Genomic DNA, 16,766 nt, shown 5'->3' with positions numbered 1-16,766 from the left:
GTGTGCGTGTGTGTGCGCGTGTGTACTTGCTTGCCTACTTTTACTTCAGATCAAAGGGACAGGGCATTTCATCAAACCCTAACCAAGTGTGACAAAACCACCTGGAGGCAAACATCAGCCAATGAGAAATCAGCTTTTTGGCATGCAGTAGCCAATCACTGCTCTGTGTGTCACAGCACCAGTGTCCCCCTAGCCATGCACCATGTGACTCTCTCGACATGAAAGCCACGACACATGCTCTGAGACACACACACACAAACACACACACCAAAAAGCTCAGGTTTGAAGGCCTCTGTCTTGCACTTTGTCCGTTCTTTTTCTTGTTGCTTCAAGGATATAATTTTATCACTTTCAAAAACTTGAGAGGTTTTCCTCTCAAAGTTCGACTGGTTCACAGTGTATGAGATTATCTTCACGGGAGCTGGAGTTTTTCTTTTTTGTGCTTCCACTCGTCATGTTGTGATTCTGCAGCTTTAAAGGCCTTTCAGATGAGGACGACTGCTGTAATAATACTTTATAGGTGCTTTGGCATCATTGGCTGAAAACAGCTTTTTAAAGAATAAAGTCAGAGTGTAATTGTTTAATTTATTTTTATGACCAGTTTCCTCCCAATACATCTGATCAAAAGTGTTTGGGTATGATTAATTCGGGATTATATGTTTTGCATTGCTGGCTGATCTTATATCTTCATTTCACATAGTCCCTTAATCATTTCTCAAGAGATTTTCTCTCCCTACACACTTTGATTTTATCTGTTAAAAAAAAGAACTAGATCTTTTTTTTCCCAACCATCATGATTTGCCAGAAAAAGAAACTTGTTTGTGATGGAGAAGAAGACTGCAGCTGCTATTTGGTACATCAGCGCGGGTACAAAACCTCATTTAAGTTGTTTGGCAAAAGGAAATCATCTGTATATAACTTTTGTTTGTTGTGCTATGTGCAGAGCTGACGAGGCAGTCTCTTTATGTGGCTGGAGACGCATCTACACAATTTCCCATGTGTGGACACACGTGTCTCTGACCATGCTTAACTGTGGTTCGACTGATTGGAGCTTAATGTGTCCTCAGTGTGTTCTCGTCACATTCACTCATATTTAGGGCCGTGCACTTGTGAGCAGACCACCCAAGGTGATTTCGTTGGAAAATATGCACAGCAGAGTTTTCTAAATATTCCCAGAAGTTAAAGCTCCAACAAAACAGTATCAACCTTGGTTGATTCGTGCTTTCTCCCTTCCTCAGAAGTTTGTGTGAGGCTCTCTTCCTGTGTACGTATATCAGTTTTTTATTGAGACAAGGAGAACAAACAAATCTTTAACAGAAATGAAGGAAAGTAAAGGTGTTGTCCTCCTAAAGCTACAGAGAAGTCGTAATATTAGAATATTAAAGGGCTGAAAGTTAAACAACATCTATACACACCGGCTTTGATACTGTTCTATCTCTCAGCCAGAAGATGGTGGTACAAGGTTGTTGTCTTTGTTGTTGTCACCGCCACGTCTTGTTCTTCTCCCTTGCCCCCTGTTGCTGCTGAGTTATTAGGTTGGTCCTCTGCCATTTGGAGATACACCAAATCACATTAATCAGTCGGTCATGGATTAGACGAGGAGGAAAGAAACACAGGCTGAGGGATGATCAAAGAGGGCTCACATTCACCTCACTGACAGACTAACTGGGGAGACAAAGAGATGGCAAAGAGGGAGCAGAGAATCTGATTTAAGGGGAGAAAGAGATAAACTTTAGGATATTTGGTGCCGGGCATTCGGATTATTGGATCTCTGTCTGAATTTGTTTGCTGTTGGCGTGCGTTCACATCATAGCAGATGCACTCACACACATTAAAGCATTTTAATGCGCTAGAGATTGCGTTCTTGTGTTTGTGTGTGAACACATGTTGTGTATGCGTGTGCGCGTGTGCCTACACATGCCCAGACCTATGTGAGCTCCTCGTTTCCTCAGAGCACCATCGGGCCCAGCGGCAGAGAGAGAGAGAGAGTGTGTGTGTGTGTGTGTGTGTGTGTGTGTGTGTGTGTGTGTGAGTGAGTGAGTGTGTGTGAGTGAGTGAGTGAGTCACCCAGCACATGAAAGAGTCAAAGTAAAGGATCTGCCGTCCCAAAAAAACATCACACAGCTCCCTTGCTCACTTTTTGAAGTCATCCAAGAGGAGGGAGGGAAGCGACACACTTTCTCAATCGCATTAAAACATGGCATCAGGCAGCTCCCATCTTGTTGCACGCTATAGATTACACTTTGGTTTGAAGTGGATGTTTAAGTGGGACACCATGGTGTTGGGCTCTGTTTTTGGGGTTAAGTTCCTGATCTGAACATCACGCAGACTTGTTGATCAAAGCGAGGATGGGGGCATAAATAGACAGGAAGTGAGAAAACTAGAAAGACAGATATTTATTTTTATTTTTGTCGCGGGTTATTCAAAGTTCAACGACCAATTGAAAAAGTAGAATTCTTGTTATCATAGTCATCTGAAGTGAAGCCATGTGCCCTTAAAATAGTTCGCAAAAATCTTTACACAGAAAGCAGAACTGAGAACCCCCCTTTTTTCCATGTCGGCCCACCTGCTTATATTAAAGCAGTCTGTGATTCTACAAGCAACTCCATCCATTAAGCATCCAAAGCTTTTCTTTTTCTTAGACTGTATGACGTGTGTTAAATGTTAAGCCCACTCACACTGATGGTAATGGGTGTAATTGGTTTTTCTGATACCAAGCACTGACTGGTTTAGAGTGTAATCACTGAACACTTGGTATGGTGTGTGTATGATGTATGTTTATCTGTGTATGCCTGTGTGTGTGTGTGCGCGTGTGTGCGCGTGTGCGCGCGCACCCATGATGCATTATTTCTGTACCGGGTGTGATGCGGCACTGACACTGAGCAGCAGGGATGAAGAGAATCACTACTGACAGCCAGTGATGGCAAACTGTGAAATGGAAATAAAGCCTCTTGTCATTACAGCACATACTTGCTCTTGCACACACACACAGCACAGCAAGACAGCAATGATTACAGACAAACTAGCAAATAACATCTCCCAGCTCTCCCTCGCTGGCAGCTTGAACTCAAATTGTTCTGAGAGACATGCGTGGTGAACAGAGAATCATTTTGAATGCTTACAAATACTGCTGCCACTAAAACTGAAGGCTTTGGTGGAGCAATGGGGAAAAGCTTCTCTTTGAAATCGTCTTTGTTGTTTTTTTGTTTTCGAGAAATAAACTACACAAATCAGCTCCCTCTAAAGAGCAATATACAGCATGATGTGTGCAATGTGAAACTACCAAACACCATTAAAAAGAATATGCCTCATAATTCATTTTCACCTTAAAAAGCGTCTCTGCACTTTTAGTCACCTGGTCACCTGTCGCAGTGTGTACTTTCTACGTGTGGATGTTTATGTATGTCCTTTCTATATATAGAGTGTAATTGAGTTCAGCTTTAAAACGGTGCTTAAAACCATAATTTCTCTTTAGCAATGTGAGATGATTAGAAACATCACAGAAAATGCCATATGGAGACAATATGTTGCCCACGGCTGGAAAATGTTTGTGTTTTCTTTTTTAATAATACCGCTGGAAACAGACATCAACAGAAAGACAGAGACCAACACAAACTTTCTCTCACACACACACATACACACACACACACACAATGTGTGTTGGCAGCATTACTTTGCTGAGAAATGTTTACTTTGGCTTCTTCCTCCTTTAGCAGCCAAACAACGGTCCGTTCCAAACAATGGGACTGCACACCTTGAGCAAATTTCACTTCCAAGCAGCTCTAGATCAAACTATATATGTGTGTTTGGCCCTGTGTATCCTGTTTGTCGAATATCCGTGTTTAAGTGTGACTTGTGTGCATATCTTTAAGACTGTGTGGGTGTTGGTGTGTGAGAGCGGGAGAGAGGGGAAGTTGTCACCCTTCTATCTGTCAGTCCTGTGTGTGTGTGTGTGTGTGTGTGTGTGTGTGTGTGTGTGTGTGTGTGTGTGTGTGTGTGTGTGTGTGTGTGTGTGTGTGTGTGTGTGTGTGTGTGTGTGTGTGTGTGTGTGTGTGTGTGTGTGTGTGTGTGTGTGTGTGTGTGTGTGTGTGTGTGTGTGTGTGTGTGTGTGGCCTGATTCCCACTGCAGATTATTAATTAAGTTCTGGTAAGCGGTGCATGCCTTGCCTTCAGATCCACTTCCACTCTCTTTAACACACACACACGCACAATCCCTGTACACACACATGCACAAACACACACACTTCAAAGCAGCTGCACTCCACACCGCTAGGATTAAGAGGCGATTGAAGAGCCTGATACAGCCTCAAAGTGCCTTCAGCACGAAAAATGCCTTTGGCAGGGCACAGGTAGTCTCTTTGAAACACACACATACTCACACTCGCGCAGACACACACTTATGGCTGGGCTTTTTAATTTATCTCAGATTTTCCTTTTGTTTTTGTCACAGTTTTGTTGGGCTGCTTTTCCTTGCATGTACCATCCATATCTTCATCTATATCTACCCATTTTAATGTGTTTAGATGGTTGAGCTGTATAATGTATGATACTGTAAAAAGCCTCCTGCTACTTCCCCTGAGTGACTGTCGGTAAAAGGAATAGGCTAGTAGCAAGCTCTTTATGTTTTTATGAAACATCTGAACGTGTTTGCGTGTCAGTGTGGCCATATGTTTCCTCAGATACACTCACATGTGAACTCGGTCACATACGGCCGATAGTCGCACAAACCTCATTACTCCACAGTCGACTGCGGAAATGATGCTGATATTGTACTTTCATTTTCACTACAGAGCTACGTTGCTATTATTTTGAAATATGGATTACAAAGATAATGACAGCACATCAGAGTGGTATGGAGCCTCTGATAGTGTCATGTGTTTTTTCTGTGTGTTAATGGTGTTTTTTCTCAGAAAATTTGCCTGCTGACAAATGCAGGTGGTGGAGATTTAGATAAAAATACTATATATAAATATTATACTAACTAAATACCAACTATCTAAGTGTCACCTCAGCTCAGCTGGAGCCAATATGGAGAAGTCCCGCAGCAGTAAAGGGAACAAATGTGTCAGCTGTAAAGAAAAAACATCGAAGGACTCCATTTTCGCTCCTGTCCCACACACACAGTTTTTTTTCTCTTGCCTTTTCTACACCTTTCTTTGTCTCCACCTCTCTCATCAGCTGCTATAGGGCCCCTAGGGACGAGCGGACCGCCACTCAAAGAGTCCTGGCGCAGGAAGGCAGGCCTGTATCCTTGGTGATGGCTCTGTGTTTCTGTGGTGACAGGTGTGTCCGCTCAGAGCGGACGGCAGTGTTTGTCAGGAAGTGTTTGGATGGGGTGCAGAGTCCAAACGAAGCTCAGGTGTTGATGGCTACGAGGGGTGTGTTCCATGAACCCGTGCTTGATAGCGAGTGTGTGTGTGTTGATGGTGGGGCTTTTTGCATTTCCTACATGAGCAGGAAGTTTTCTAGAGTTAAAAAGAAAAGGTGTGTTACACTTTATTTCTTATCACATCACTACTGTCCAAGATTTAGAGAGTTCAGATGAAAACTTTTAAGGTTATCAACAAAGAGTAACTGGCACACAGTGATGCATAGTGGAATGGCACTGTGAGGGTTTATACAGTGAAAACAAGCACCTAGTTACATTTGTTATATTTGTTTAATAAAAATATTTTGCTTTACGTGAGCGTTCAAAATCAAAGCGGAAGCAGAATGAATTTGGTGATTTACCATATACATATAGACCAGAGTATGAAACTTAAGTAAATGGTAAATGGACTGTATTTATATAGCGCTTTTCTAGTCATATAGACCACTCAAAGCGCTTTACAGGAAAGTCCCACTCACCCATTCACACACTCTCATACAGCGCTGCTGTTTGCCACGCATTTTTCTGTCACATTCATACACTGTCAGAGGAGCCGTCAGAGGCAAGTTAGGGTTAAGTGTCTTGCCCAAGGACACAACGGCATGTGTATTGGCGGAACTCTACATCCTGAGCCACAGCTGCCCTGATGATCCGCATCTTCTATGAAAGACCTTTTCAAATTGTGATCTTCTGTATGTCTCCATTAATTTGTTCACCCCTTGAACACAGTTTACACATTGGCGTAGTGTGTGAATTCTCATGGCAGTGTTGTGCAAATCAAACTGGGTCGAAGTGATGATCACAATATGTGACCGCCATTGTTGCCCATCAAAATATCTGCCAGCTGTTTTGTTTTGTTTTTTCACTTGACTTGTCTTTCTTCAGCCGCCTTTTCATTCATTTCAAAACACATTTGGTGCTCCCTCCCCTTTCTCTACTGTAGCCAAGATGGCGACCGTTGAGGATTAAAGTCTCCATCATTTAACGCTCAACTTTTTGACCGTTTCGATGAACACTTATAGTTCGAGTATGTGAGTGTGTCTTTCTACAGTACTTTCATGGACCTTGTCACTGTGTGTACCGACAGCCATCGTCATCCCCGTCGAATTCCAGCACTTCACACCTAATTATCTCATTCCACTGTTCGGCCTCTCATGCAAAACTCTGGCAACACAACACAGCCAGCTGAAAGAAGACAGATCTTGCATTGGAAACTCGCAGTCTTCGCTTCCAGCTGGCCAGCTTCCCATAGAGAAACAACAGAAAACAAAAGAGATGAGCGGTGCTCACTAAACGCCTAACAACAATCTCCATTCACATCCATTCCATCTCCATTGTGTTGTCTCCCAGTTTCTCCCAACCACCTCTTCTTTCCTTTTTTTCTCCCTATAGCTAATTGGCAGCAACGTTTTAATTCCCCCCCTGCCCCCCTTCTTGTTAAGTGATGAATTGTTGGCAGGAGATCAAAGACAAGTGGTGCCCACTGTGCACCATGCCTGTCACTACCTGCTGGCACACATGAGCACTGGGACTGGCTCTGTGCCGAGGGGCCACGGGCCCGCGGCAAGGGGACACTGCCAAGAGGCAGAGGTCAATGCCTGTGTGTGTGTGTGTGAGCGAGCATGGGTAGATTGTGAAGGCGATGTGTCTCTGTGCACTTCCTAACAGAAGATTGAATTTCACAACTCTCCCGCTTTGCATGCGTCTATCCGTCTGTCTGCATATCTCTTCCTCACACTCTCCTCTCCCTTCTTGTTACAGACCAACAGCAGGGTGAAGCAGATTGAGAAGGAGTACAGTCAGAGGCTCACCAAGTCTGCCCAGGTAATCAATTTTCTCTTATACCTTTTTTCCCTCTCTTTCATGTTATATTCTTCCTTTCCCCCCACCAAATAATTTGAAAAGGTGGGAAAATGCATTATTGGGAGAGGCGAGGAAGCTCACATGAAAGCACACAAGCGCTCCTGAAAACCTAGCAAGCTGACCCTGCCCTTTACCCTTAGGCAGATATGCACACACAAACACACACAAGTGCACAAGAACACGCACACACATCCCATATCTGCCATGAGGCTTTTGCATAGCTCGGACAAAATCCTCCACACATAAAACACAGATGCCTGTATTACAGTACGAAAGTCTAAAGCGCTCTGATCTGTCTTTTGTCTTTACTTTTCTTCTTCTCTTTGTCCATCGATGACCACGTGGAAAACTTTCGGAAGTCAGGCCAAGTTTTTATGTTTCATATAAAAGGACAATTCCTCTCTGTATTTGCCATTAAAGGTGCACTAATGAATATTTGTACATCAACAGTGAGTCAAATACCTGTGTGTAATGTGATATAGATCAGCAATAGTCAGCGTGAAGGTGGGTGAATATTAACCATACATTCATCAGGTGGGTAGAAACAAGATTCCTGCCAATGCTGCCCGGTGTCTCCTGAGAGTTTAAAGCTAAATGGTTGTTTCACACCTTGTTCAGCTGCCCCCAAGTGGCCAAAAATGAATCGATGCTTCTTTAAAATCCACACATTGATTGATCCTACCTTGCACTGGCCGTTTTGTTGTGCCCACCTGCGCCGCAATAGCTTGGAGTTGGAGTGATGTGTGGTGGTGATGCATCCCAATTAATACTTCTGCATTGAGTTGTTTAATCAGTTAAAACATCAGTATCTCCTGTACTGGAAGTGATTTATAGTTGACTGTAGAATTTAGCCCATTCAATCACTGCAATCAATAGATCACTTTGTCGTTTATCATCTGTCCTACCGTGTATAAACTATTATCAGTGATAGATAGTTAGAATGGGAAGGTTTGCATGCATTCAATGCATTGCATTTTCTAGACAATTTCCAGAGTTCGTGTCCGAAATCAGTTTAGGTATTTGATTGGAATTACTAGTGTAAATCAACATCTAATGAAACCTAATCATATTTCTGACACTTGCTCTGTTATATTTGTCCCCTCTCCATTTACTTCCACTTCTGTTCTCCTCTCCTTCATTCTCTCTTACTTGCCTCTAATACTTTTACTTGTCTTTGCATTGCCTGGCCACCCTTTTGAAAACCGTATCGCGGGCCATGTGTTTAACATTACTGCTTGTCTCCTCAGACTGAGCCCATTTCCCCCCCCAAAAAAGATAATTCTTCTCTCCAACCAGAAATATAACTTCCCTAGGACACGCTCTGTCTCAAAAAGTTCAGGCAGCTTTACCCTTGCCTGTTTAAAAGATCCAAAACACCCTGAGAAGTGTTTACATTATGAAAGAAAAGAGTTGTCTTCTAGCAGATTAAAATATCACAATCATTTGGCTGTAATTGCACCTCGTTACCCAAAGAGGAGATCCAAAGAGAGGGCTGTGTTGTTTTTCTTTCTTTCTTCTTGCTAAATCCCCCCATTTTGGGTCGGCTGGCAAAGGCACAGAGTTGAAAGCGGGGTTGACAAGCAGATGTTGTGAGAAAACGGTAGCTTATTAGGTTACACAATGCTCGACTTCAAAAGAAGTCGAATGCTGTGCGAAAGTTCAGCCATGTTTGCCCACTGTGGCAGTGCGGTACGCCACCTCAGACACAGCAACAAGTGACTAATCCCCTTCTTCCCGTTTAAGGGACAGAAAGCTGGCACACGTTCAACAGACAACACTCTCTCTGACATTAGAGAAACGTCTCTGTGTGCAGAATTCAACACCTTTGGCGGAATGTGTTGTTGTGCGGAGATCTATGCTGAAGTTGTGGGTTTTATGTGCAAACACATATTATGTGTGTGATTAATGCAGGCTATTTGTCATAGGCTTGGACGGCTTTGTTTTAAAAGGTAAAGGTGGAATGGGGAGGGGGAGCTTGTTGCCTACCCCTTGGGGCAACTCAGTCAAATGTAAACAAGAGGCCTTTAAACCTCAAAGGCTAACCCCAGTTATTAACCCCTCAGTGTCTGACAGGGGGCATCGCTCTTGAGCTCAACTGCATGGCTAATAGCCCAATTAAAAACATACTACTCCATACATTATCCTTTGGGGACTGGAGACGCATCCACGTAAGAGAATATGTTAATGTGCAAGCACACACACACACATACGCATACACGGACTCCCCTAATTAGTGTCTCCAATCCAATCCTGTGTGTTAAGCGTCTAGCTGTGAGTGGTCCTCCTGGGTGACCTGTGAACTGAACAGCGCTGCTCTCTTTCCCCCACTTAATGATCAGGCTACAGTGGGTGGTAGCAGTGGTACTGCTGGGAGATCATTACTTTATCCCTGACCGTCTACTGTGGGAGTAGGTAGGAGGTGGAAGGAAATTGCCATGGGAGGCGCAGTGCATGAGAAGCACCATGTTCTGGGGAAGAAAAAAAAAAAAAAGGTTCAAGTTCACTCTATATGCAAATGTACCTCATTTATTTCAGCACAATACTGCTTGTTTAGCTCCACAAGCAGTGATCACACCTGACCCCTCAGGCATGTATTAACCAAACAGGATCTTTTGCAGTATTTATTCCTTTTGATATATTCTCAGTCTTTAAAAAAAACAAAACAGCATTGTTTCTCCATCACTGCTCAAACTTCCAGATATTACTAATCGATGTTAAAGCTGCTTTAATCAATACTATTAAAAAATGGTACATCAGTGAGTAAAGTAGCACCACTGATCGGTCAGCATTGGCTAAAGGTCTTTATCTGTTGTGCATCTTTTCATGCCCCTTTAGTAGTAGCGGCAAATCTTGCAGCTTTTTGGACAAACATCAGCTCCTTTCCATAGAAGAGAGTTGGCAGGACTGCCCCGCGAATGCGACGCACAAAAATCTCTCTACTCTGTTAAGTGAGTGGCAAAGCAGCAGTTTGTTAAAGAGGTGGAGGTTGTGCCCTGTGTGACAGAGAGAAAGAAGCAACAGAATATCTTTAGTATTTTGTCTGAGTGATCATGTTTCAAGTTAATGTAGCTGAAATCACAGAACAGTTGTTGTCTTTATCGTATGTGTATGGTGGTGATGTCAGACGATGTCGCTGTTGTAAAATCTGGATTTTAAGCAGTGCAGAGCAGCAGCTTGGAAGTGGCTCGAAAGAAGCTGCTGGTTAACAAAAAGAAGGGCTGAAACAGGCTGACCAAACTAAATGGTGTCGTGTGGTTCCAGAACAGTTTTCAACTTTTGCATATTGACCATACACAGTGCAACCGTATACTAAGCGTTTCACCTAGTCTTGCTTTAACCTCCGGTTCACGGGGAACTGAGCCTACCTTTAGCCCTCAAAAGAGACGCTGGCAACCGATTTAAAAGAACTGGCTGGCTATCGGACAGCAAAAGGTGACGTGGTGTGTAATCCAGGGAACAACAAGACAGGTGGCTGAGTTGAGTAGTGCCACCACTGCCCCATGGCTGAAGGCCGGCAGATGCGGGGACTCCATATTGCAAAATAATTGTTACGCCCAGAAATGATGTTCCCATAATAATGTGCCATTTTATTCTTTCATGTGGCTTTCCCACCGACAATATAACCCTAATCTCTCTCTCTCTCTCTCTCTCTCTCTCCCTCTCTCGAAACCCCCGATTTCGGGAGACCCTTTTCCGGACATTGAGCTCATCTTTCACTCTGTGGTTTTATGACTCTATTTTATTTAATGCATTCTTTGTTGTTGGTTTTTTTTATTTGTTTTTTAGTGCATTTGTAAAACAACCCTGATGTTTCTGGTGAATTTTTTTTGATAAAAGTTGTTTTCAAAAATCAAAAATCTCCAGCAGGGCTAGTCCTCCAGAGTTTGAACACAGTAAACAATTATCTATGTAGCCCAAAGCTAGCAGCAGCCCCCCCCCCCCTCCCTCTCTCACTACTGTCTCTCATCTTTCCTCTGCCTTTCCCTGACAGTGGCTTAAATAGAATGTTAATTTTGACTGGAGGATTTCAAAGCTGAGTCAGTTCCTTTTCATCTTAGTGTGCACCGCAAGTTCACCAACACCAAGTGACTCTGCTCTTCAAAAAGGAAGTTGTTTTTTCCTTCCTGTCTATTTTTTTCCCCCTCCCTTTTCCTCTTTCTCTCAGCTTTTTCTCTCTCTCTTCTGCCTCGTCTCAAAAGACACAAGACATGAGACTGCGGGAAAAGCAGTGTTTTTAAGGAGGTTGTTACTACCTTTCAAATCCATGACAGTGTTTCACAGCTCTCTCTGGGTGGCCCACCCAGGTATAATTAGACCTGCCCAGGGAGATAGAAATCACTTGGTTTTAACTCGGGTAAATCTTACATTCGAAAATCTTATTTCACTCTTTTCAAACTAACAAATATTTGGCTACGCACTGTCTAAGTTGAGTGCGCCGCAGTAACCGAGTGGGGACCAGAAGCCGCTCCGTGCGCAGCCACCTAGCTTCTCAACCATAACCTGAGGCGTTTAGTGAACATCTACCAATCGTCCTCTTGTGAAACGTTTCGGTGACATCTTTGAAGCGTAGCTACAGAAATGTACCTGGGTTACACTCTTACCCTCTCAACCGCAGGAGTCTTTGCATGCACACTGGTCGCACACCACGCTGCACGGCAAGAAAAAATATGAAACAAAATTTTCATAGGTCATTTTGTGAAATTAGAAAAAATCTGAATTGTTTGGTGAACTTTTCGTTTTCTCTACGTTTTAATGGAACACTTTTTTCAAACATAAGCACATAGTGACCAGTGGTTATAATAATACTCAACGTCAGCCAGTTGTGCTGTCCTGCACACACAGGAGTGTCAGGTAGATAAAAAATTCAAATCAAACATTCATTTGCTTCTCACCCGTAGCTGATTGCGGAGCTGCAGACGTCTGTTTGTGACTCGAAGGAGGAGGCTGTTCGTCTGCAGCAGGCGATGGCGCGGCAGCTGGAGGAGGCCAACGCTCGATGGGAGGAGGAGAGGAGGATGATAACTCACCACAGCCATCAGGCCAACAAGGTCAGTGTCAAACACTTCCATCAATCACAATTCCATCTATCTAAATTACTATGCTGCGTTATTTCCTTTTTATGTAGACTGAGTAAGTATATAAAATGCCTCTCCTCTACACATTAATATGATGCTTTTTACTAAACTTAAAAGTCTTGAAGTCTGTAGCAACATAACTATATTATCAGTGTTTGTCACAGTATACAGTGTTATAGCAGATTTGACTTTGTGGGAAAAGCACAGAAGTAGAGGCAAAAGGTTCAATTTGGTGAGACGTGTGAATAAAAAAAATGTTTTTCCTACATTGGATCAAATATTGGAGAAGTGAATGGTCTGCATTGAGTTGGAATTACTTTTAAATCAGGCTGCTGGAAGAAAGAACGGCAGAGAGCCTCCTCTCCAACTAAAGATCTTGATCATCATGTACCATTCCACAATTTGAGGGTATGTGTAAATCTGAACACAAAAGCAAGAAACACACAGACGGTTTAATAGGTTAATTAAGTTGTTTGGTCAAGGCAGTGTTTACAATAAACAAACTCTCCTGTAAAGCCTGCGTTTACAGTAGTTATAGTATTATATACTGTTTCTTTCTTCATTTCATGTAAATGTACCTGCCAACTCTAATGGAAGGGAATGGAACCTGTACCTTTAGCAGCATCTGCACTTCACTTTGGTCAGTCGACAAGGTGGAAAGTGTTTTATCCGTTTCTCTTATCTTCCCGTCTTCCTTATCTCCTGGCAGTCTTATGTACTTCCCGTCCTTTATCGTTGGTCTCTGCAGTGTCGAACCAAAACCTTCAGACTTGTAACCGTTGGGGGTGGAGTGTGTCAGTAAACCCGTCTGGATTTGGATTTGACTTTTACAGAGTAGACACAGGTCGTTTTTTCTTTTGTCACAGTTTGTGCATGTGCTCTTGTTTTTATGGCTAGTTGCAAACTCCATAGTCACTTAAAGTGGCTTGTGTGCTCTGTCAGCCGCACCCCACTTCTTTAGTCAAAACCTCTCTATGTCATTACTGTCATTCTCTTTTACGGATGAAATTTACACTCAGGTTCCTTTTTTAGCATGGATTTGTTTATGTTAATTTCTTTTAAACTAAACTTCAGCTGCAGCATTTCAGTTTATAATATTTAGAAATTAGATGTGAAAAACTTCCACGTTTGACTTGTGGCCATGCCTTATAATTTAGACTCTGGATTAGTAAAAGTGGCCCAGATCTTTTCCCTGAACTTCATCCTCTTCCTTACAGCTTTCCCTTTTGGAATCACAGGATCTTTTAATCTGCCTCCTGCCCTAACAACCACGCTGGGACACAGTGTCAGTTCATGGGGTGTGGCTCACTAAATAAAGAGTTGTTGTGTCTGGGATCAAGACATGTTTCCAAACCCAACCTTGTCTGTTTGTGGTTGCAGCTGCCTCATATAGTAAGGAGTGAGGTCTGTGAGATTTCCTCTCCCTCCAGGCCCTGTTAGCCTAAATCCCCCTCACTCAGACCTGACTTCTCTCCTAAAGTGGGCATTTGAAGTGGCTGTCCCGAGCTCAGCCTCACGACCTGAATGTCTGAAATATCTTGTCTTCTGTTGCCACCAATACATTACTGAACGATGAGGCTGTTGGTGTCTCTGTGGTCCAAATCAGTCTGGCCAGATCCTTCACAAAATATTTTATTCATAAAGTTGACAAATTTATTCTGACACTTTGTTCAGATTATGATCCACAAATCTTCACAAAGTCAATTTAATTGGGACTACAAACATGCAGAAGATGCGCTGTTGGCTTTTTTATGCTTATGTGACACACTAGTTAACAAAAAATAAACTGATATTCAGCCATTCATGTAATTTTTTAATTCCTGTTTCAATTAAAAGAGTTGTTACCTAGTCCCTGTCAGTGCTTGTTATTTAACACAGGACACAACCACAATAAAAATATGCTGTGATGCATACTGTACATTTAAAGTCACATTACTAAATAATTCATCACTTGTTTTTAAGGGAGACTGTGTTGCTGGCTACATTTGTTCATATTGTTGTTGCTTTGTAATCTATCAGTACCATGACAGAAAACACACGCACACTGTCGTCCCTGTTGTAGTGTACAAGACACAGGCCTCGCCGTATGTGTTGGGACCAGACAGAAGCTTTCAGTTTCCATTATCTGTGTCCTCATTAATATGATCCCTGCTGTATTTACCACCTGCTAATGAGACTCCAATTAGTGGGAGAAGAAGGTAAGATTGGTCAAACAGCAAATAAAAAGAGGTTGGTGTAAACTTAAACAGAAAGGGGGACGGGAGAAGGTTGTGGTAGTAAACAATTGGAGGAAAGTGTCAGGATTGACGCAGCAAACGGGAGGACGAGGGGAGAAAGGGGCCGAGAGAGAGAAAAGAAAGAAATGGTGGAGAGCTGTCAGTGGGCCATCAGAGGGAGTGTGTCGCCTGCTGACATTGTTTCCATGCTGCTCACTTCAAAGGGCCGGGATTATGAGGAGAGCGAGGGGCTTCAGACAATGGGAGGGGAAGAAAATAACATCAAAGTTAGCTGCGCATTTGAATTGGGATAATCCCAAACCAGTTGTTCTGAATGCATGCTGCACCAAATCAGATTCCCCCCCCCCCCCCCCCCCCCCCCCCCCCCACCTTACCAGCCCTGTTCTGCCATTTCTAGCCTTAATTTAGCTCCCTCTGTGGCTCTACTGTACTTGTGACTTCTTACATGTGGTTGTTCACTGCAGAGACCTTTGTATCTCGTAAACCCCTTTTTTTAGAACAACGGTAGTACAGTTAAGTATGCTCATTATCTGGGAGTTTTTTTTTGTATAAGCGATGTTTAGGTGGAGTAATATATTTGTGGTGTGTGTGTGTGTGTGTGTGTGTGTGTGTGTGTGTGTGTGTGTGTGTGTGTGTGTGTGTGTGTGTGTGTGTGTGTGTGTGTGTGTGTGTGTGTGTGTGTGTGTGTGTGTGTGTGTGTGTGTGTGTGTGTGTGTGTGTGTGTGTGTGCGCGCATTTAGGCATGACAGCTTGGTGTGTATTATAAGCAACACTTGCTTTACATTGGTGCTGCTCTGCTCTTCTTGACTATCAAATAGACTATCTAAGTGTGTGTTGCAGAGATTAAGTGGCTGGTTCCCACAAAAGCAGTAGACGGTGGTGGGGCACGAAGCAGCCTTGTCTTTCTGATCATCTAATGTGAACTTATAGCTCAATTTATTTTATATTAAAAAAGCGAGACAAATATAATCTAATATGGACACACTGCTGCTGAACCCAAATTTGCAGCTTTAAGACCCTTTTAGTTTAATGGGGGATAAAAACTGAGGTTATGAAAATTACCCCCCTCCAGTGTTTAACCTTACATCCTGCCTTTGTTTCCTATGAATGATCTTTCATATGGAGCTGTGGTCAGTGTAGTTAGTGGCCACTATTTCTGATCCAGTTATATTTGGCTTACCAATTATCTCATAACAGTATAGGCAAGGCAGGAGTGGGCAGTTTTAATGCATTGGAGCCAGGCCGGTGTCAAAAGGACTGTGGAAGGTGAAAGCAAGATGAAAGCATCGTATTTGCTTTCATCTGTCCAGTCTATTCATATCAGGTAAGGGGAATGGGAACCAATATAGAGGAAGCCAGTTGGCACATTACCAGCATATGGATTAGTGTTCACTTCCTGATGTCATCTGCTTTCCCTACATGTAGTGTCTTGGTGAAGTGTGGATGGATTTTTTTTTTTTTAATCTCTGATGAGACACAGGGGTTTGAGATTAACAGTGAAGTTATTGGAATTACTTGAGTGCGTGGTGTGGCAATATGCACAGGCAGAGAGTACGTGTGTGTGTCTGTGTGTGTGTGTGCATGTTGAGTGTGCGATGTGCACTTCCCTGAAATGTGCAGCTGCCAAATCTGACAGACCTCAAACCCACATTAGCCTGCCAAAGAGAAAGGTACAAAGACACACGCGCACAGAAACACACACACACACACACCCTCTCTCCAACTCTGTATCTTCTAACTCTTTCTGTCTCAAACTCTGTCTCCGCACGCACACTCACAAGCACACATGCTCACCTCACCCTGCCAAAAGGGAGAGGTGGCTGGTGAATAAACAATGGCACTCCGCCCATAGTGTCACCCGCCTGGGCTTTGATCAGCACCGCTGTTCCTGCTCCCCACAGCAGTGCTTCCTGTCTTTCTGCCTGCTGAATGCACGCACACAGAAGCAGGCACACACACACACACACACACACACACACACACCTTTTAACATATTGCTCATATCTCATTCTTCTACATGGGCCTACATTCTCTCTTATTTTCGCCTCGCAAAGTATTTATCTGTATCTTTCTGTCCCTCAAACTCGCCCACAAACATAGCTTTGAGTTAGTGCCCTTGTCTCTACAAACAACCACATATACCCCGTGTGTTTTCATACACATGCACACAGACGGGGGTACGCACCTCGGATCCATGGCCCATCTTGTAGTCACTTCTGGTCC

General features: G+C 43.2%; 1 protein-coding gene across 9 annotated transcripts in view; it reads left to right on the top strand.

Annotated features, from left to right (window-relative positions):
- cep112 (centrosomal protein 112) overlaps nt 1–16,766 on the top strand; it is an 88,438-nt gene that overhangs the window by 55,471 nt on the left and 16,201 nt on the right. For 8 of the 9 annotated variants that reach the window (XM_047327980.1, XM_047327979.1, XM_047327978.1 and 5 more), the window contains 2 exons: nt 7,130–7,192; nt 12,130–12,279. In XM_047327980.1, the coding sequence (XP_047183936.1) occupies nt 7,130–7,192; nt 12,130–12,279 (213 nt within the window). Of the gene's footprint in view, nt 1–7,129; nt 7,193–12,129; nt 12,280–13,523; nt 14,146–16,766 lie in introns of those variants that run through there. The other variant, XM_047327983.1, reaches the window with a different exon arrangement.

Source organism: Scophthalmus maximus, chromosome 17 (assembly GCF_022379125.1).
Source record: "Scophthalmus maximus strain ysfricsl-2021 chromosome 17, ASM2237912v1, whole genome shotgun sequence".
NCBI classification, from domain to species: Eukaryota; Metazoa; Chordata; class Actinopteri; order Pleuronectiformes; family Scophthalmidae; genus Scophthalmus; species Scophthalmus maximus.
Note: the sequence above shows the minus strand (reverse complement) of the source record. Positions and strands in the feature narration are given on the sequence as shown.